Raw genomic sequence first — 21,249 nt, 5'->3', positions numbered from 1 at the left:
TTCAATTAAAAAAAATGATTTTTTCAGTTCGTCAAATATCAATTTGGCAAATTTAAAATTTTCGATTTTCCCCTTTTTAAATTTTTCCATTTTTTAAATTTATCAATTTTTAAATTTTTAGTTTTTGTTTCATATTATTTTTTTTTGTTTTCAATTTTTTAATGTTTCGATATCAATTTGTTGATTTGTTAATTTTCTAATTTCATAATTTCTTATTTTTTATTTCTCAATCTCTTTGTTGATTTTCCAATCTCTGAATTGGAAATGTGTAAAAAAAACAGTTTTTTTAAAAATGTAGTTTTTTATTCTCCAGTATTCCATTTTTAAACTTTATTTTCAATTTTGTTTTCAATAAAAAAAGCTTTTTTAGTGCGTACTTTTTCTATATAGCAAAATTATAATTTATAACTTTTAACCTAGTGGTTAGCGTTAAACCCAACATGCGGGGGTACGGGTTCAATACCAGTTCTGGTCTGGGGAATTTTTCGTTAAAAAAATTTCTTCCGACTTGCACTGTTCTCACGCGTATTCTAGAGCTTGCCACTCAGAATGCATTCAAGGTGTGTTATTTATCATAGAAAACTCGACAGTAAATTTAAAAAATTCTTCGAAAATTCGTGTTGATTGCTGGAATGCCTCATCTAATAATAACATTTGGCTCAACATAAGCCAGGTTAGCACCTGGAGCTCGCATTTAGTTATCATTATACCATGGCAATAATTGAGATACTGAAAAGTTATTGTTTCCTCATCCCAATTTTACATTGAACAATACAGAACATTTACAATAATTCATCCCGCTTCCACTTACCGTTATGTCCTCCCTGGTTGCTGATGATCACCCAGAAGTCGAGTGTCTTCTCCGGTCCCAACTCCTCGTAGTCCCACTTCTTCTTAACTCGCACTGCACCGTTGGTTTCCACCGTAACCCACGGATTCTCGTCACGTATCTTAAACGTTTCCCGGTCAGTTTCCTTCTCCAGCTGGAACACATTACGACCCTCGGTATCGCCATCCGCTTCGGAGAACTCGATCCGCTTGGTCGGCCGAACAGCACGGGTAACACGACGCTTGTCACGGCGATGCGAGTGCTGGTACTCGTGGTTCATGTGCTGGACGATAACCGGTACCGGATCCGGGGCAACAAACTCGATCATCACCCGGGCAGGTTTCTCACTCTTCAGACTAGGCGAGCGGATATCGTGAGCCTCAACGTCAACAAATACCTCCGAGAGGTCCGGCTCGTCCGCGAGCAGGAGTTCACCCGTTTGGGGAACGATCACCACGGTGTTGCTTGGGTTCATCAGGCGGTACGCTACCTTATCGCCGTCGGCGTCTTTGGCTTCAACTTTTCCAATGCTTGTGAACCGTTCCCAGGAAATAGTTTCGTTGCCGTAGGCGTTTGTTGACTTAACACCGGTCACTGTGAAGCGGTAGTCGGGCTTGGTGAACACCGGATGGTTGTCGTTCACGTCCAAAATGTTCACTTGCAGTTTAACTTTCGCTTTGTTGATCTTCTTCAAGTCCGAGGCTTCCACAACCACGACGTATTCGTCCTTGGTTTCGCGATCCAAGGGTTTGTTGGACACAAGCCAAACACCGTGCTTTCTGGTGTCGTCAATGCGGACGGTGTTCTTGACCGTTCCGCTGCTGCTGTCTTCCAGTGCGAACGCGTGACCGTCGTTACCGGCGACGATCGTATAGATAACCGATTTGGCACCGCGCGCGGAATTTGCCTGTAGAAGCGGAAGTTCACGAACTCGCGTACCGGCGTTCTTGTTCTCACTGAGTTTACCGACGTTTTCTCCGAGCGCACTGGGGAAGTGTAGCATATCTTTGCGGTTCATAATGTACAGCTGCAGCTGGTGCGTGGCAGTGGAATTGGGTGTCTCCTCGAGGACGACCAGCTTCACCGGCCGGTTGACTAGCGGGGAGAGGTCGGAAGTCGTCATGACCATACCATCGTCCAGGACGGTGAAGTACTTGGAGTAATCCGTCTCCAGCAGCCGATAGTTGAGCGGCTTGGATGAGTATGACGAGATCGACGAGAATGGTGAGTTCGGATTGGTGAAGTTGGCGCTGAACTTCTGAATGCTGTAGCCCGGATATGTGTCGTGCGGCAGGACTAAGCTTACGAAGCTGTTCGTTGGGTCGAACTTGAACTCTTCGCTGCTAGCGCTATGATGGCGATGGTGCTTACACGATACTACGACAATATTTAGATTTAACACTAACACTACTACTACAACGGCTAACATTGAAACACTGACTGATTTCGATCGATGACTACGTTGCGCTGCCGGCCAAAGTGAGGGCTGTAGGCCTTCAGGGGCCCCTATGGGACCGCTCGGGGGCCGCATTCTAGCTGCGGCTCCGAGATACCACATATCGCTAGGGTTTCGCACTCGCGGGCTGATTTGTTTCACTCCGTTCGGCAGTATATCACTTACACTGAGAATATATTTATTATTTTCGCTAGAATTAATTCTAATACTCCATTCACTAGAAAAGCACAGCGACGATTTGTCACGAGAAAACACGCACTAATGGCTGTCGGCTGTCTTACTGACTAACAATACACTCGCAGGCCTGAGAGGCATCTTATTCCGAAGACGTCTGTGGCGATAACTGAATCACCTGTAAAAGAAATGAAAGAACACGTTAGTAACATTTACGAGCCTTCGAGTGGTGATTCATTTTGAATAGAGGCTGAAATTGAGATCGCAACACTTGCTCCAGATAAGGGCACACCACGATTTCCACGGATGGTTGGTTGATCGGTGCACCGATTGGAGGAAACCACAGATGATTGATCACCTGGCAGCGGGTATATCTGTTTGCGCCGGCCGAATGCTGCCAGATCGGTGATGAAAGATGAGGAGAGAAATACCTCTTAATCAGCACTAATACACGAGGTTCCGGGGTATGGGGCAATTCGAAATTAAATCCCAATTCTTAATCATTCACACAGGAATCCAGCATGGGTGGAATAGATGAAATAATAAAAAAAAATAATTGCGCGAGGGGGATTTAATTCCACCCGGATAGCGAGAAGCAACAGCCACAAAAGTATGGAATCTGATGAGTTCTCTCCGTCTATTGCCAGCAGCAATGGAAAAAAATTGAAAATGAAATGGAAATTAAAATCAACACCAGTAGATTGAATCAAATCGTGTTCGTGGAGCGGAAATTAGATGGGTAATATTGGCAGGAAATTTCGTTTTCGATCGAAATGCACAATCGTCGAAGAACGATTACTTTTTGTAGCTGAGCTTAAGATAACCATGATATAATTGAATATAAATCAATATTGAGCATTCGGAGTAAACGGATAGTTTCTCTTAAATGTTTTAAATGAAGGATTGCAACACTAAACTGAAATTCCATTCAAATGTGCCAACCCAACGGCAGCATCCCAAAATATTTCAATTTGTTCTGATGATGATGAGCTGTGAAAACAGATAAGTTTATACCTCTAACCCGGGAGTCATGTGCACCCATACGAATGATGATGACAAGTCTGATGAAACTCCTAGCTCAGTGGAAAAAACAAAAGTGAAAACATAAAAGCCAGCTGACGCGGATCAAGTTACTGTCGCATGTAACATGTGTGTTGAATTTCAGTAGCTTTCATTTTTACCCCGGAGGGGAGAAACAAATGTTTGGCTGAGTGACGAAGAAGACCGACGCCTAACTCTGATGACTTATTTCCCCGCATTTTTTTGTTGTGGAAATCGTTCCTAAATGTCACTATTATTGAGCAAGTTCACATTATTGTTGGATGCGATGGGTGTAATAATGTTATCCACATTTTGCAGTTAGGTGACACAACACAACACAACATTCAATTAAAAACGTCGATTAAGAAATAATTGAAAAGTACTTCTTCAAATTCATTTTATATTTGTTCTATAAATGTCGTCATATAAAACATATAAAACATATAAAAATTCATAACTGTAAAAATACATAAAGTGGGAACGAACTATGAAAATGATATTGTACAAAAATCAGCTTTACGTGATTTATTGATTCCGACGTCTGTTAAAATATATTTTCACTATAATTTGGAAGTTTTATATCCAAGTGCTTTCAAATATTTGTCCCAACCGAATAGGACGAATAAAGAATTTTTAAAAGGTTTTTTATGTAGGGTAACACGGGGTGAGTTGGACATACGGGGTGATTTGGACCATCCCATTATCTCAAAAAGTACGGCTCAAATTGGCTCAACTTTAATGAACCGTATGTAACTAACGTTAGAAAACTTTGGTTAAATTCGACAGGTGGAAGGAAATGGTAGCATGAACACAGCATGCACTTTGATTGTCAAAAATTGTGAATTTTCCGATCATGGTTTTCCCGCTGATTGAACAAACCTTTCGTGTATTGTGCAGTAAAGTTCTGTTCGCCTACAGAGGAGGAATAATTTGATGCAGCGAAGTTGTAAGTTTGATGACAATTAATAAAATTAATTGCATTTTAATTTTTGCATGTTGTGTGGGGTGACATGGACACGTTTTTGTAGGGTGAATTGGTCCTACAGATTTGTGGTTTTTCTTTGGTCTAATTGATTCCAGATGCCGCTGAATTACAAAAAGAGGATAGGCAGACAACGTTGGAAGAAGGAGGAGCTTGAAAGAGCAACGCAGGCCATCAAGAACGGATTTTCTTTGACCAAGCATCGAAAGTGTTTGAAAATGCTCGAACAACAGTGAAAAAATCCATGCAGGATTCGAGATGGTCTCAATCCAATTTTTCTGATCTGGAATATGGCCAAGTCGCCTGGTATCGATCCCAGAACACTGTTACTGATTGTAACATGATTCAAAAATACTTTACATAAACATAAGTATGTTTTTTTCCGATGAAACACACACTGGATCACCCCATAGATGGTCCAAATCATCCCGCATCAAATTTTAATGTCCAAAAATTATATCTTTTATTTTATGATATATTTGGTAGTTTAAAGCTTGATATAATGATTAATGTTGGTGTGACTCTCGTTAGACATTGGTAGATAGGTATAAAAAATCTGGAACCCTTAGCTCGAATTGTGGCTTCTGTGTTCCGTGAAGTACTTCGAAACTTACCTCCTGATTTTCTCTATCACTATATCCCTCATTTTACTTCTAGCTATATCTCGTTCTAGCTCTCATTCTCTTTTTCTTTCTAACTGTTTCTCATTTTAAATCTTTCTCATTTTCTCTCTCGGTCTTTTTATTTAATTTGCTCATTCTATCCCACTCTCTCATTCTCTCATTTGATCTCATTCGTCTTTCATTCCTATCTATTTTTTTATTTCACTCTCATTCTTCTTACATTCTCTTCTCATGCGTCTTTCATTCCTCTCTCATTCTTCTCTCATTCTTCTCTTATTCTCCCCTAATTTTTTCTCATTCTTCTTTTATTCGTCTCCAGTTTCTCTCTTATTTCTCTCTCATTCTTCTTTCATTACTCTGAAAGAGGAATGACTTCTTTCACTCCTCCCTTATTCTTCTCTCATTCTTCATTAATCCTTCTATCATGTCTTCTTTCATTATTATCTCATTGTTCTGTTCTGTTCTTCCCGTCTTCTTCTTATCTTTCTTATCTTTCTTTCATTCCTCTCTCATTCTTTTCTTTTTCTTTTCTTATTCTTTCCTTTTTTTCTCATTCTTCTTTTATTCTTCTCTAGTTTTTCTCTCATTACTGTATAATTCTTCTCTCTTTCCTCTTCTATTCTTCTATAATTCATCTCTCATTCTTCTTCCATTCCTCTCTTATTCTTCTTCCATTCTTCTCTTATTCTTCTGTTATGTTTATCTCATTCGCCTTTCATTCCTCTTTCATTCTTCACTGATTCTCCTCTCATGTTTTCGCTCATCTTTCCTTCATTCTTCTCTCATTATTCTTCCATTCTCTCATTCTGTCATTTGTCTCTCATTTGCCTCTTATTCTTCTCTCATTCTCCTCTCATTATTATTTCATTCCTCTCTTATTGTTTTCTCATTCTTCTCTTATTTTTATTTTGTTCTTCTTTCATTCCTCTCTCATTCTTCTTTATCTATTCTGTCATTTTTCTCTCATTCGTCTATCATTCTTCACTCATTTTCCTCTCATTTTTATCTCATTCTTCTCTAATTTTTCTCTCAATCCTCTCCCATTCTTCTCTGAGCCTTCTTCTTATACTTTTTTAATTCCTTTCTCATTCTCTCATGCTGTTAAACTCTCATTTTCTGATTCTCTGATTTTCTCATTTATTCATTTGCTTCTTCTTCTTGTTGAATGGCGTTAACGTTCCCTGTGGAACTTTTGCCGTCTCATCTTATGCATTAACTGGCGTCATTTATTAAAACTTAGTTGAGATTTCTTAAGCCAAATAACACGACTTGAATGTATTCCGAGGGGCAAGCTCTGGGATACGCGTGACCACAGTGCAAGTCGAAAGAAATTTCTTTGACGAAAAATCCCCCGGCTAGAACGGGAATCGAACCCGAACACCCGGCATGACAATGTGAGACGCTAACCATCTCTCATTGATCTTTCACAATCCCATTTTTTCTCTCGTCCTCTCTTGATCTTTCTTGTTTTTTTCCCTCTTCTCTTCCGTATTCTATTATTCTTATATTTTAGAATAATATCCGGTCTAAGATAAACAAGCGAATCGAATCAAATTAATTCTGTCGTCTTCATTATTTTCTCTCTATTATTTGTCATTCCTTTACACTCTTCATCTTTCTTTAATTGTTCCTTTCACTTTTTCGCATTTACTCTTTGTACAACTGTTCAGGAACACTATCTATTATTCAAATTCCAGATCTTTTTGATTCAGATTCCAGATTCGTATATCACTGCACAGAGCCGTATTTCAGTCATATATTAGCCCACATTATGAAGATTATGAATAACATAACACAGAGTATAGTACAAGATAGATTACAAATTCCACACTCAAATTAATTGATAGAATGAGAAAATGAGAGAATGAAAGAAGGAAAGAATGTGAAAATGAGAGAATGAGAGAATCAGAGAATTAAAGAATGAGAGACTGAGAAGAGGAGAGAAGCAGAGAATGAGAGAAATGAGACAATGAGACAACAGCTTCGATATTCAGATTTCAGTTATAAAATCGTTATCCAATGTTAAAGATTTCAATTTCCGAATAATCATTTTTCAAATCCGAATTCGATTGCTTGGTTCAAGATTCAACTGAATCCAAAATGTGAGATTCAAGGATCCAGATTGCGATTCTGACTCAAATATTCAGACTATATTTTGCTGAACCCTAGTCACTGATTTAGAGTCCAGATTCCATAATTCAAAACTCGGATACAATTCGGATTATTCATTTTCGTCAAACAAATGTAAAATACATACTTATAAATCATATTTCAATCCCTCGATAAAAACGAAATTTCGCAAGTTGAATGTTTTCCAATAAATGACGGCTTGAAGAGGTTACAGTTTCTAAGTAACAGGTTCCGCATTTCGGATTCAACTCGAAAACTCAAATTTTCCTCATCGCTGGATACAGATTTCAGAATTCTACCTCAGTTTGTTGATTCCGTCGCTACGTCTTGTGGTTGATGTTTATTGTAAACCACATATTGACCGAACACCAGTATCAATTCTGAAAAAAAAACTATTACGCTCCTAGATTTTGCATCGGGCAAAATCTCTTTGTATGCCTGTTAACTGCTCGCCGGCTAAAGCGGGACTGGAGTTGAATTGGACATGATTGTTTTCCTAATTCATACCATATCTGTTCGCTTCAGCTCGTCAGCATATTCTGGGAAAGCAGTCTGAAGCAAACAACTTGCATCATGCATCATCTTGCATCTCTGTTCAGTACAATAGAAAAACATAAACTGACGATTTGCCGAAGCAGAGGCAGTATTTGTTGTGCTGCTTTGCCTTTTTCCCCTTGGATAGAACTATGCACGACAGTGAGATATGGTTCTTTTCGCAACAGTTTTGATATACTCAAAATGTGTCTCGTTGTTTCGATAGTTGCTTGATTTGCTTGGCAAGGGTTTAGAAACACAAATTAGACCAATCGGAACGTTGAGTTTTCGCAATTTCGAAGCATTCAAAATCTCGAATTATTCGTTACATGTTTAATTTTCAGATTTTAATTTTACAATTACCTTTCTGTTAAAAATGATTCTACGATAAAGAAGTTCACTTTCGTGTTCATCAATATCATTTTACACACTCACTAGCGTATAATGAGTGGAATAGATAATATTCCAGACGAGGTATTTCGTATAAGACGATAATGTTCTCTTGGAACGAAACAAAACTAAATTCACAAAACTAAATTCAAATTTCGAAAATTTGACAGATGCTTTCATATATTTACAGTATTATTCATATTGGATAATGATGTGTTAAAACCCACATAACATTACTGCCCCAAGGCTATTTCGGATGGATAAAAATCATTATCCATAGTTTATTTAAACTCAGTTTGAAAAATATGACAAGCAGTTATGCAAGAATGAACCAATTATTCCGGACACTTGATCCGTTCATCAAACTATGCCCAAACAATGGAGAATTGAATTTCCAGGCCAATTAAGTGGGGTGTAGTCGATGTGGCGGAAAAAGCATTCAAACCATCCGAGTTGGAACAGCAGTTTCGTAGTTGTCACATCACTTCCTCTAACCACAAGAAGCAGGCCACAACAAAGAATGTGGTTTGGTTCATCTGCTTCCTTCTTCGCCGGCGGTCTCCGACTCGGTATCATTCGTCTTAGTTTACAAAGGCCATTCAACGGTACAGTGTGAGAGTTCTTCAAATCCACTTTAAATTATATGGGACAGATTTCAGTTCGATGCTTGGGGCTCGAAATTCCTGGAAGTGTTAAACTGGGAAACGACGATAATCCCGAACAAAACGAAGAACTGAGGAGAGGAAAAAAATCTACGTCCCTGTAGTAACATCATTCTAACATGGTCTAAAAGGTGATCGATAAGATCATGGGCAGATGAATCACCCTGCTTGAATTAAGCCTTAAGAAAACATTTATGTAAGCCGGCCCTCCTCTTCGAGCAACACGCTGGCACACGTGCGCTGTGGCTTGTGCTCGCCTCCTGTCATAACCATCATCGCACGTCCCCATCATTTGTTATTTTATTTATGAGCGAATCCAAGGGAAGCCCCGTTTCACACCAGGCTGGCGTCGCCGCCTCCTCCGTCCAGAGTCCCTCGAAGCCCGCAGAATGGCGTTGCCAAGGCGTGAATGTAACGGCGACCAGCATCAATCCTGCAAACCGCTCCCCATCGTCATGCCCTCCAGAATCAGGCCCATTCACTTTCGGACTCGTGCTGTATCGAAATTGGCCAGCCTTCTCAATTTTCGTGAGAGGCAATTTTCTGCCTGTCTCGGGAATTAATTGTTGTCAATCAATAGAAGACGTTCGTCCGACGCTCCTATTGGCCCTCTCGCCTTTGGCGACTGTTTAGCCATTCTTGGCTGGGGGGTGTTAATTTATCGCCCATTTTTTTGAATTTGTCACGAAGATTGGTAAATATTCACACCTCGCACTGTTCGTTGGTTGAAGGCATCCGAAGCGCACCATTATCTTGCCTTGCTGGAAATTTGTCTTCAGCCGCTGCCCGCCGATCAAACGAAGAAATGGCTAATCAATCAGCGTTAGTGCTCGAAGCGATGCTTGGGCTCCCTGGTGAGATGTCAGATACCCAAAGAAAAGATACAACAGAAAAGATCGTCGAAGTAATCACGTGATTATGAGCCAAACGGCTGTCGTTTCGTTAACCGATGAAAATGGGTGATTGAAGCGTTTGTGAAACAAAATCTCGTTCCAACATCTCATCTAGGAATGTGACAACGGTTGTGACCTTCTCGGTGTTTATGTTTTTGTTAATTTTTCGTTTTCTCTTTGGTGTTATGTTCAAATAGAATTCTGGTGGACATAATAATCCAGATCGAGACGTAAACGATGAATGACGATGAATGATTCTGGAGCCAGTGTTCAATCACTGCCTCTGTGATTGTGGCATATTGATCACAGAACATGATCATAAATTATGACGCTAATTATTTTCGTTCATTAGTGGGAAGAATAAATACGAGCAGAAACGTAGAACGGACGCTAATGAGTGTCGATTCATCCAAACTGACCAATTGAATTCAAGTTATGTTCCGAAATAGTATTTATAAGCAACTGCACTGCCCATGTTTGTATAGGAGACGTAAACGACAAAATGAGCAGAATCGACTTTTTCGCTGTTTCGCATTCTACACAATGTAATACGTTTGCTCAACATGCAAACAAACATTTTTTGTTCGAGCAATTTTTTTGATATGAGCCATTTTGAAAAAACCTTTCCGAAAAATCACTGTTTGTCCGCATAACAGACGTTGTTTCATACAGCTTTCATACACCGTTCGAAAATCAACAATTGTCAGTATTATGTGCCATAAGCTAAATCTACATTTGAATCACATTCTTTGTAGAGTCCAAACATGTCTGTCACGATAGTGTCTTTTTACTTAGTGTTTCCTAATAGATGAATATAAGAAACCATTGAAACGCTGCTCATATAATTACTATTTTATGTACACGATGAACACGAAGAGAAGCAATTGTGTTTTTTTAATGTTATAATTACCTAAATTTCTGCATTTGAATCTCCAAGTAGTATAATAGTATAATGTATAGTATAAAGTATAATGAAACAATCAAATCAGTAGGAAAATTAAAATAATATTGGTTCTTAGTATTATAACTCCTCGGATTCGACATCGGATTCACTCCAACATCTTTATGCGATTGATCGTGATATCGGTAAATCATATTGCTAAAATTAACGACATTGCAGATTGCCTTTACAAATTCAGTTAATTGAAGAAACACGAACCTGCTGTTCTTATCATATCCCAGAGTATTCTTCAGGAAAAAAGTACTGTCATAGACTCGCAACAAATCAAGAGCACCTTTTCCAGACATTTCACTAAATTTCTTCCAAACCTTTTTGATTTTATCCGATAACGACTGAAACTACCGACGAAGACGTTTTGACTATTATCGGAATTGTAAATACTAACTCTACAAACAGAGCAACCTGGTGATTACGTCTAGCCATGCGGACATACATTCATTGAAACGATTGATTGTCCGATTGTCATTTAAACGATAAATAGACGCAAGCGTTTTCCAGATGGAAAAATATGTTATAATCCGCAAAATCACCTAGGCCCTCTTTTTGCCGATAATATCTTTCAACTGGGCAGATCATTTCATCGAAAATTTCCATGGTTATGCTTGTAGGCCAAAAAATCATGGGCAGTGCAGCATAATGAATGAGTGTTGTATTGCTATTTTTGTCGGGTACTATTCTTTTTTTTTTTTGAATAACATATAGTGAATAGTAGTGAGTTGTTTTGATTCGGTAGATTCGAATCGAAATAATTCAAAGGTAGCTGAAATTATAGTACTATTCTATTTTATATATTAATTCAAGATATTTGAAGATCTTTGGTTTTAATATTCAAATAATGTTATAAAATAACATCTGCAAGAGAACATGCTATGTTAGAGAATCAGTTTCATTTTAAAATCCCAAACAGTGGGTCAGTAAGAATGTACACCCATACCTCGCTTTACGGCTGAGATACGTTCATTAACCGCTAAGAAAAACGAATCAATTATTCTAGAACAATTTCATATAAGTTCTATCGAATCGGTTCCAAATTTGTTTAACGAAAAGCCGTATAAATATCGACCGTATAGCGAAGTATGAGTATGAGTATGCCAACAGACTTCCATGAAAGTATTTTTCAAAATAACGCCTGGATGTACTTTGTGATTTTCAAACTTGGCAGTTTCACTAGCTGCCACAACATTCTTCACATGATACACACATCGATTTATCTGCGGTTTCATTTTTAGGTGAACCTGTCATTATTATGTGTATTAACGGTAAAGTCAATGATGCCAACGTTCCTAATTTTTCAGGATTATTGAGTCTTCTGGCACGTTTACTGATATACAGGCGGGCACTCTTTTTTGTCTGATTCATCCGAATTTATGCTAATTTCTTCCCTTTTCCGCATCAAACTTAAAACTATCAGGTATGTGTAAAAATAATTCTCAGCCAAATATATTATTTACTAGCTGACCCGGCAAACTTCGTCACGCCCAAAATTTATTTTCCGTTATCGCATTCACGTTTTCTTACTAAGCGCAAGTTAATGGGTCTAATCGCAGAATTGTTCATTTATTGATCCTCTAATCGACCCATTACAATTACCTTTTACAATAAAATTCCTAGTACTTCAACCAAAACTCGTCATTATAATATCATTATTAAGGGATTATTTTCAGACACAATTCTCGTTCAAGATTTTTCAACCACTTGCAAATAACATGTTTCACCGTTACATGGAATAAATGTTTCATACAGAAAATATGATACAATAAAGACAGCCCTAAATCAGACAATTCCTTCCTCGAGTTTTGCTCTTATCAACACATTCGGCGATCCATTTTCATTTATATAGATAGAAGAAGCTATAGGAGTGAGTTTTATCACATTAAATAAAATTCAATTTTCATGTTCGGTTGACATATTTCAATTATTTTTACGTGACCCCCTCTCCGTTACAGAGAAGGAAGTGTGTCATACCATCATAGAAACATTTCACATATTCAAAAATCTTCACATGTCAAATTTGGCTCCATTTGATTGATAAAACCTCTATATGATAAGTTTAATTCCGTTTGTTTGATTAGTTCTCGAGTTGTTCAGCACCATCCCCTCCTCCTCTTTAGAGAGGAGAAAGGAGTGTCAAACCACCATAAAAACATTTACTGCTCCCTAAAACCTCCACATGCCACATTCTGTTTCGTTTGCTTGATTAGTTCTTGAGTTATGCAGAAATGTATGATTCATTTGTATGGCATCGTTATGCAGTAATGTATGCTTCATTTGTATCCCCGACCCCAAAAACCCCTCCATACCAATTTTCATGTCAATCGGTTCAGTAGGTTCAGTAGAGTCCATAAGAATCAGACAGACAGACAGACAGAAATCCATTTTTATATACAGCAATTCCATGCCAAACCGATATAGTGGTTCTCAGATTTTCTTCAAAAGCGATAGTTTTGTCCTTTATCGCAAATTATTATACCCGTATTTTTTTTATTTTTTTTGTTATGGTGACCACTTCCATTTTAGTGTGGTCCGAAAAATCCATTTTTACGCATTTTTGCCAAAAAATGACTTTTTTCTAAAACTTTCGAACCACTAGACCAATTCAGATGTTCGACATATTAAATTAAAGCCAATTAGCTGGTCTTTTTTTTTGGAAAAATACTTCAGTTGCAGAAAATCTGAATTTTTTTTCCAAAATATATATTTTTATAAAGGCTCATATGGCGTTAGCCTCACGGGGCCGGGAGTTCAATACAATTTTTCTTATTATCTATGTTAGTAATATGTAACCGATCTGTAAATCTGAATTATGTTTTTGTTATTATTGATTTTATTTGTTTTAAATAGTTTTCATGGTCTCGAGACCAAAGGCGCTATATTTTTTAATATTATTTCTGGAAAGCTGAGGATATTTCTCATAACATATCTCGAAACCAGGAAGACGTTTTTTTTCGTTTTTAAGTTTCAAAGTTACCCGATGGTCAAAAAAATCATTTTCCCTTTTTCCCAAAAAAAAAAATTATTACTTTTGAATTACTGGACCGATTCAGATGATCGTATTAAAACTATCATATTAAAACCTACTAGCTAGCCTATTTTTGAAGAAAATAACACATTTGCCAATTAATAGGATTATAGTCACATACATCCAGTCTAGTCGCATAGCAATATGGAATGAAAACTGAGAGTATGTTAACTTTGAAAAATCATAACATAAAAACGAAAAATAACACCTCTCTGGTATTCGTATATATTTTGTGAAAAAACCTCAGCTTACAGGAAAAAATATAAAAAAAATATGGCGCCCTTGGTCCGGAAACGATGTAACCTATAAAAAACGAATATGTATAATCGATAATTACGAAAACAAAATTATTTTTAATCAGAGTGTAATATTTTTTTTTCAAATAAGACTAGCTCATTGGCTTTGAGAGAGGAGGGAAATTTGATTTGATTAGAAAAAATCATTTTTGACAAAAATGCGAAAAAATGGATTTTTCGGACCACTCTAAAATGGAAATGATCACCCTTACAAAAAAAAAACATAAAAAACACGGGTCTAATAATTCACGATAATGAACAAAACTACCACTTTTGACGAAAATTTGAGAACCACTGTATCGGTTTGCCATGGAATGGCTGTATATATAGATAGGCTCTTTTAATGTGTTTGTCGTGTTATACCGTCACGTTCATGAAATTTTATGAATTTGCCTATAATTTTAAACAACTTTTCCAATTACATTATTATGGTAAAAATATATGCGTAGGAGTTACCCATGTTATGTTTAGGTATACAAATTTTCTAACTTCACATATGGTTTCCACAAATTTTCTTTACAAATCTATCAATTAATCAAAAGCATAATACATGACATAAGACATTTGCCTTTTTTAGGGGTAGCGAAGCGAAGAATAATGAAATGCACAATAACGCAGCTGAAAGAGTTTTACTAAGGGTATGATTATCGTCAACATCACTCAAACATTATGCTAAAGATATGATTAAAATGTGTACTCATTAATAGAATATAGAATGGATACAGCTTTTCTGGGGGAGAAATAAGATGAAAGATTGGGAGCAAAGATTTTATTATGCCTGGTGAAAATTCGTTTTAATTTGGGAAACATTGTTTTCATACTTCATTCATAATATGTATATAGAATTGCGATAATTTTTTAGACTTTGAAATACTTCTCAAAATTCCAGATCCACAACGTCGATGCAGTCCACGTCCACGTGCACGTCCCTGCATTCGCCACCACCTAACCTGGAAACAAGCCCCACTTCATGATTCACGGAAGCAGAACAATTTTACGAATGCTTTCCGCAGTCGGTGCAAATTCTCACGGTAACCAAATAGCTTTCCACAAACCAGGAAAAAGAACAGCTCTAGTGAACCCACGGGTTCACACAGAACAAAGAAGCAAAGAAGAGTTAACTTTTTTCTCCTCGGTACCTCATTACATCGCTGCTCGGTATTTCCTTCTCGCCACTCGTTGCTGTTGGAGCGCGAATTGTCGCGTCTTAAACCACCGACGACAGTAGCAACAGAAACAGCAGAAAACTACTCCCGTAAAATTATGCAATTGAAGTTAAATTGAATTTAACCTCGAAGCGACAGCTTTCCCTCCCGCTTCACACTTGCGGTTCTTCATCGAAGCGGTCGGTCGGTGGTCAGTCGTTATAACCACCGATCATCGTCGTAATCATCACAATCGTTTCGTTATACAAGTCTTGGGGTGCAGTAAGTGATGAGCGTCGTCCATTAGAGGCTATTTTTCCCACCCAGAACTGACCACTGCGGTATCTCGAATGTGGCGAAGATCAGTTGCAGCAGAGTGTAGTTTTAGAAGCGACAATGCATTTGGGGTTCTCTGAATCTTTCCTCCGAAATTTTCGGTAGAGTTTCACAGAATCGAATTTGAATCGAACTTATTTGTATTCACTTCAAAGCACATCCAAGCCACCGAATATAATCTGCTAGGGCAGGTAGGATGGTGGAATCATTAGCGGATGAAGTGAGACTTGATTGATATCTATTTCATCGATTCGCTTCACTTTACAATTCGTCCCGCCTAATCATGGGATTGGCGCAAGTGAGTCAGTTGCTCTTAAGTAAATATTCCTCCCGCAGGTCTCCGATAGTAGGAAAGAAAGAAAAAAAGTATTAGGGAGAAGCAGAATGGGAGAATCGATAATCATTCAAAGTTCAAGAGGGATTAAGCAGCACTGTCCCCATCGCAATTTATCATGATGCAGTCAATCGCGCAAAAAAAACCCGGTCTCTGGGAGAATTAAATGTCGGTGGGTGGTACACTCGTGTCAAGCTGGACGGGGCCATCAAGAGTCGGCTGCTCGGATGCTCGTAAAGTTTAGCGTCGAGAAATGACCCGGAAAAGAAGACCTAGTCACAGCGCCATGACAGGACAAATGGAGACGACAGCCAGCCGCCCTATCATAAAGTCATCGTTTCCAGTGATCATCATTAGGCAGGAACGGGCGAACAAACAAAGACCGTGGATGGAACCCAACAACGAGGAAGTCTTCAATTGAGAGTGACTTGGTGACTCGATTTGCGAGAGAAGGCGCTGCGAAATATTGTACCGAGCAACCAGACAGCCCTGGAGATGGCCTAAACGGATTTGGTACGATGCTGTCCCACTCTTTTTCTCTTCCGTATCGATCGGCCGTGGAAATGCAAAAGTGGTGAAGGTTTCCAGGGCAACGATGACCGACTCCATGCGACACGGTACCATAATTGGGTTTAAGTGCACAATAAAGTATCAATAATCCCCATCCGATGTGAACCTCACATTAAGTGGTTTTTGATTTTACATTATTTGAAAAGAATAGAAAAATAATATCCAGGGTGGTTAAGAAAAAAAAAACATCTCGTCGTCATTTATTTCTGGTGTTTCCTAACGTCACTAAAACTGTCAGCGAGGGCTGCTGTAATTAAATCAGCATTATTGCAGTCATTTTTCAAGATTAGCCGAAAACAGCTGCCATACAAACACAAACGCACCCACTCTTGCGTACCCCGGGAAGAATCAAACTGAACCGGAAGTCCCATACGTTCAATGAAGTGTCCTGACAGCGCACATAGCATGCAGACGGCTGTGTCACTTAAACCATCATTCATCACACCGAGCGGGCTATGCACAAGCTCCAACATAATGGGGAAGGTGGTAAGCAGAGGGAAACCCATCAAATTGTTGTGTAATTGGAAGGCAATTTGATGAAAAAGAATGTTCTCATGCTACTTTGGCTGTGTTTTACGCTACCAATTATTTACGGCTACTTTGCGCGGAAGAGGCGTTATCCGAGGTGGAAGTAGAGTTGTACGGGATAACCTCATCGTGAGTACCGCGAGCAAAACGGTCCAATAGAAGCGTGGAGAGGGTTATTGAACATGAAATACGACCTCGAGAGAAAAAAAAAATGACCAGTGCAGAGAAAATTGAAATGCTATGGCAGGTGACTCTGATTCGTTGTTCCGAGTATTTAGATCATCTAAATAGTTTCCGTTACTCGTAGACTTCATTTTGGGTTTCTCAATTCTCAACGTTATTTCACATATAGTTTGCCTTAAGAAAATTATGAAGGTATGAATTCATGAACCATATGAACCAAATTTCATCATTCTTTCATCAAATGACACTCAACGGAAAGTTGGCATGTTGCTGGTGATGTCTTGGCAACAGCTTATCCAAAATGAAAAATAGAACATTCAGCTCTCGCGTTTCCTATGGTTATTAATATTCATCGATAAAATATGGCGTATATGATGCGAAAAATATAAATAATGAGACTTTTTCATCACTCCAGCAATCACTTGAGGTGTACGGAAATGTGCATGGGTTTCAACTTTAAATCGTGTTTTCAGTTTAAAATAGAGATAACGGTTTTTACGTTTAGAATTGTATTATTTATTCATTTATTTTCCAATTGCTTCACATAATGCAAACAGTTTTTGTAATCAGATTATTTTTAGCAAAAAAAAATGTATCAGCAAAAATTTATTAATTTGCTCACTATTTTAACCGTCTAACCGCACGTTAACAGTACGAAAGTTTTTCGCATATAGCAAAATCTCCATAAACTCGTCAAAAAGCTTAAAAATGTTATTTTTTTCTGAAGAAGAGCAATAAATATGCTGGAAAAATATTAATTTTAGGATTACCGTTTATTTAGATTTTTTGCCGTATTTATGCCGTATTGAACTGAAATAAAAAAAAACTTTGTTGCGTCTTTTTGCTTCTTGCGTCTTGCTTCGTGCTTCTTGCTTCTTGCTTCTTGCTTCTTGCTTCTTGCTTCTTGCTTCTTGCTTCTTGCTTCTTGCTTCTTGCTTCTTGCTTCTTGCTTCTTGCTTCTTGCTTCTTGCTTCTTGCTTCTTGCTTCTTGCTTCTTGCTTCTTGCTTCTTGCTTCTTGCTTCTTGCTTCTTGCTTCTTGCTTCTTGCTTCTTGCTTCTTGCTTCTTGCTTCTTGCTTCTTGCTTCTTGCTTCTTGCTTCTTGCTTCTTGCTTCTTGCTTCTTGCTTCTTGCTTCTTGCTTCTTGCTTCTTACGTTTGATATTGATTTTAGAATTTGATTGGAATTTGATAACATTATTTTCATTATGTGTGTTTATCAGTGACTTACAAGAGCACTCTCACAGACAAATCGTCACTCTAGTTTTCATTTTTCATCTGTGAAGATTTCGGGCCCTGGTCACGATACCACAGGTATTCCAAATTTGCCTCTCTCAAAACAAAAAAAAATCAGTTCATTGATCATGGTTAAACTCGAAAAATTAGAAAACACGACCACATTATCACGTTGGGTATTATCTTAGATAGAAACTAAATATAATAATCAACTCGATGTAGGTTTGACCTGAACAGAACCGATGATTTGCGTGTTTTCGTCGCAACTCTCTCAACCAATTTGAAAATTGCAAAGTGGCCTATCAGTTACAACCAATCTCTTTGACTACTTGTTGACTAGAGCAATGCTGAAATAGAAATCGCAAATTACATTTTTATAATCTTGCTCAGTCCAATTGCTTCCTCTTTCCATAGAGTGCAGGGAACGATTGACCAAGCGCCAGAAAGCCAATTCGAACATTTTCAAATTAGCTCAAAGCCTCAACATATACTGCTCGTTGACTAAAGCAACACTGGATTAGAAATCGCAAACAACAGCTTTCATACTTCCGCATGATGAATTGTGCTTTGCCGTTACTTTACTTGTTCATGTTTGACAGCAGCACAAGTTGCTTGTGTCAATGAACCAATCAGGATGCAGGATTTTCGTTCAGATGATGCCAACAATTTTCAGGTGTTAAATAATATGTTTCAAAAATTATTAATTGTTATATACTAATGTGAAAGGTTAAATACCATATCAATTGTCATTTTTCACGGTTCAGAACACCTGTCAACAGTATTCAAATCAAAATATCAGAAGTTTCATGCAGCCACACATTTTTCTTCGTTATTGATGATGGTGAATGTTGTGTCTACGAACCACAATTTGCGAATATCAATGATTTACTTTTTTTTTTGCTAAAGTTAAAAAAAATCCGTTTCCGATCCGCATAAAATGTTGGGGAAGATTATAGTGATCATGCTCTCGGTCAATCGCTATGTTAAGGGTGGCTCAGAAAATTCTAATGTGGGCACAAAGTGATTTTTTTTTATGACAATGTTTCGTCACCCCGTTTCCAGATCCCAGATTCCAGATTCCAGAGTTTAGATTCCAAACTTCACATTTCTAGATTTCAGATTCCAGGGTGGTACCTGAGTAAGTTTTGAGTGCTACTGTTCTCACTGTATGAATTCAATTGATGTATCTTTCGTCGTTATAAGAACGGAAATCAAATTGTTACGACATTTGGTTGGATATTGCACATCCCATGCTCTCTCACTTCTTACAAATAAACTGATAAAATCCATCGATTATAATCTGACAACATACTGAGTAGTAATAACGAACCCGCTTACAGCTGGCGTCGCCACCATAAGCTCACCCTGCAGCAGCCATCATCCGACAGACAATGCATTCGAGCCTGATTTATGGATCGACCGAACCGAAGCCGAGCGTTATCAGCGCAGCAAAGCGAAAAGCGAACCACAAAATTTCGCTGCAATTTTGAACTTGAATTGAGATTCAAATCAAGCGATAATGCTGCGCTTATTCCAACTTTGCCACCATGTTTGAGCACTCTCAAACGACAAACAGCAAAACAGCCACAAAACGACGGGAAAGCTGGCCTAAGCGCATACACTCGAGCCCGGGTCGCCTGGAAGCGAATGAGAGGGTGAGAGAACGATTATCCTGACGACCAAAATTCATTCGTGCGTAGTCGCGCGCTACAGGACTCCCAGGACACCTGGTCAGACACACAAAGTGAGAAGGATGGGAGCGAAATGGCCGCAATTCACATATGAAGCGGAGCTTTTGCGTACGAGCAAATAATAATGAAGTGCCAGACTTAATTGCATTTTCGGCTATTCATATGTCGCGCGGTTGCCGGAATTACTGAAACCATGGGCAAGATTTATTAATTTTTGCATCGTTCCCCGCATTAGGCGGCGGATAAATTTTCAGAGACCACAATCGATAATACGGCATCAAATGGGCATAAACTAGCGCCAAATGGTCCGTTTTGCCGACAGGTCGGAGGCACAACGGATGTGGGTTTGCCTTCGGTTCCGAAAATCGGATCAGTCATGCATACAAATGTGCGTCGGGCGGAAAATAGCGCCGTATAATGGCTATTTTGTAAACAAAAAGGAGGGGCACTTTGGTTCCCGGCACTGCACTGCACTGCAAAGGTCGTTTAATTTGAGGAAACAAACGTAGCTAATCAGACCGGTTGATTGTTGCTCGTGACCTACCGTAATAGGCATACGAGGGTGATCTCTTTTTGATTAACAAGAGGACGGCACTGGGCGTCTGATTATCTCTACCGTAAATAAAGTTTTATGGGACTTGTCTCTTGCCGGTAGCATCTGCTGCGTTCCCTATATAGATCCTATTACGACGTGTATAACGGCGTGTATGAGGTTGGTCTCATTCTGCCTTCTATACTGTAGTACTCATAAAATAGCACGAAATTGGAAAAATATAAATTATTCAAGATTATTCTCACTTTATTACAAAATTTGTTTTTCATGCTTGGACTTTTGACTTTTTATGCGTCGAACAGAGATAAAATAAAAATGAATCGAAATATTAAGAAAAATCAAATAGATGTCGAATGATATGATCTCTTATTCATGGAGTCAAGCATGAAAGCAGCGTTTTCCTGGAACCTCAAACTGTAACTGAAGGGGAAATATGGGAAATTCTTGGAAGACAGAGAAAAGACCTAGTGAGTGATTTGATGAATCTTAGATTTTCATGAGAATAACCATAGTAACGTAGCATTTGTTGCAATGTATTATGAAACGAAAGATTTAATGTCATGAGCGAAAGATGGGAACATGAGTCTTTGTGAAAGAAACTCGTTCGTTGCTGTAGTTTTGGTTTATTATGAATAACATAGTTCTATTGCTGATAGCTTTAGTATTCAAGAACTGAAAGCTGGAAG

General features: G+C 38.3%; 1 protein-coding gene across 2 annotated transcripts in view; it reads right to left on the bottom strand.

Annotated features, from left to right (window-relative positions):
* Window positions 1–767: 767 nt before the first annotated feature.
* The window catches only part of LOC129776273 (neural-cadherin-like), a 63,080-nt gene continuing 42,598 nt past the window's right edge, over window positions 768–21,249 (bottom strand). For both annotated transcript variants that reach the window (XM_055781821.1, XM_055781820.1), the window contains exon 2: window positions 768–2,637. In XM_055781821.1, coding sequence (XP_055637796.1) covers window positions 783–2,387 — 1,605 coding nt within the window. In that variant the 5' untranslated portion in view covers window positions 2,388–2,637 and the 3' untranslated portion in view covers window positions 768–782. The remainder of the gene's footprint in view (window positions 2,638–21,249) is intronic.

Source organism: Toxorhynchites rutilus, chromosome 3 (assembly GCF_029784135.1).
Source record: "Toxorhynchites rutilus septentrionalis strain SRP chromosome 3, ASM2978413v1, whole genome shotgun sequence".
Lineage (NCBI taxonomy): Eukaryota > Metazoa > Arthropoda > Insecta > Diptera > Culicidae > Toxorhynchites > Toxorhynchites rutilus.
This window is presented reverse-complemented; position numbering and strand designations above follow the sequence as displayed.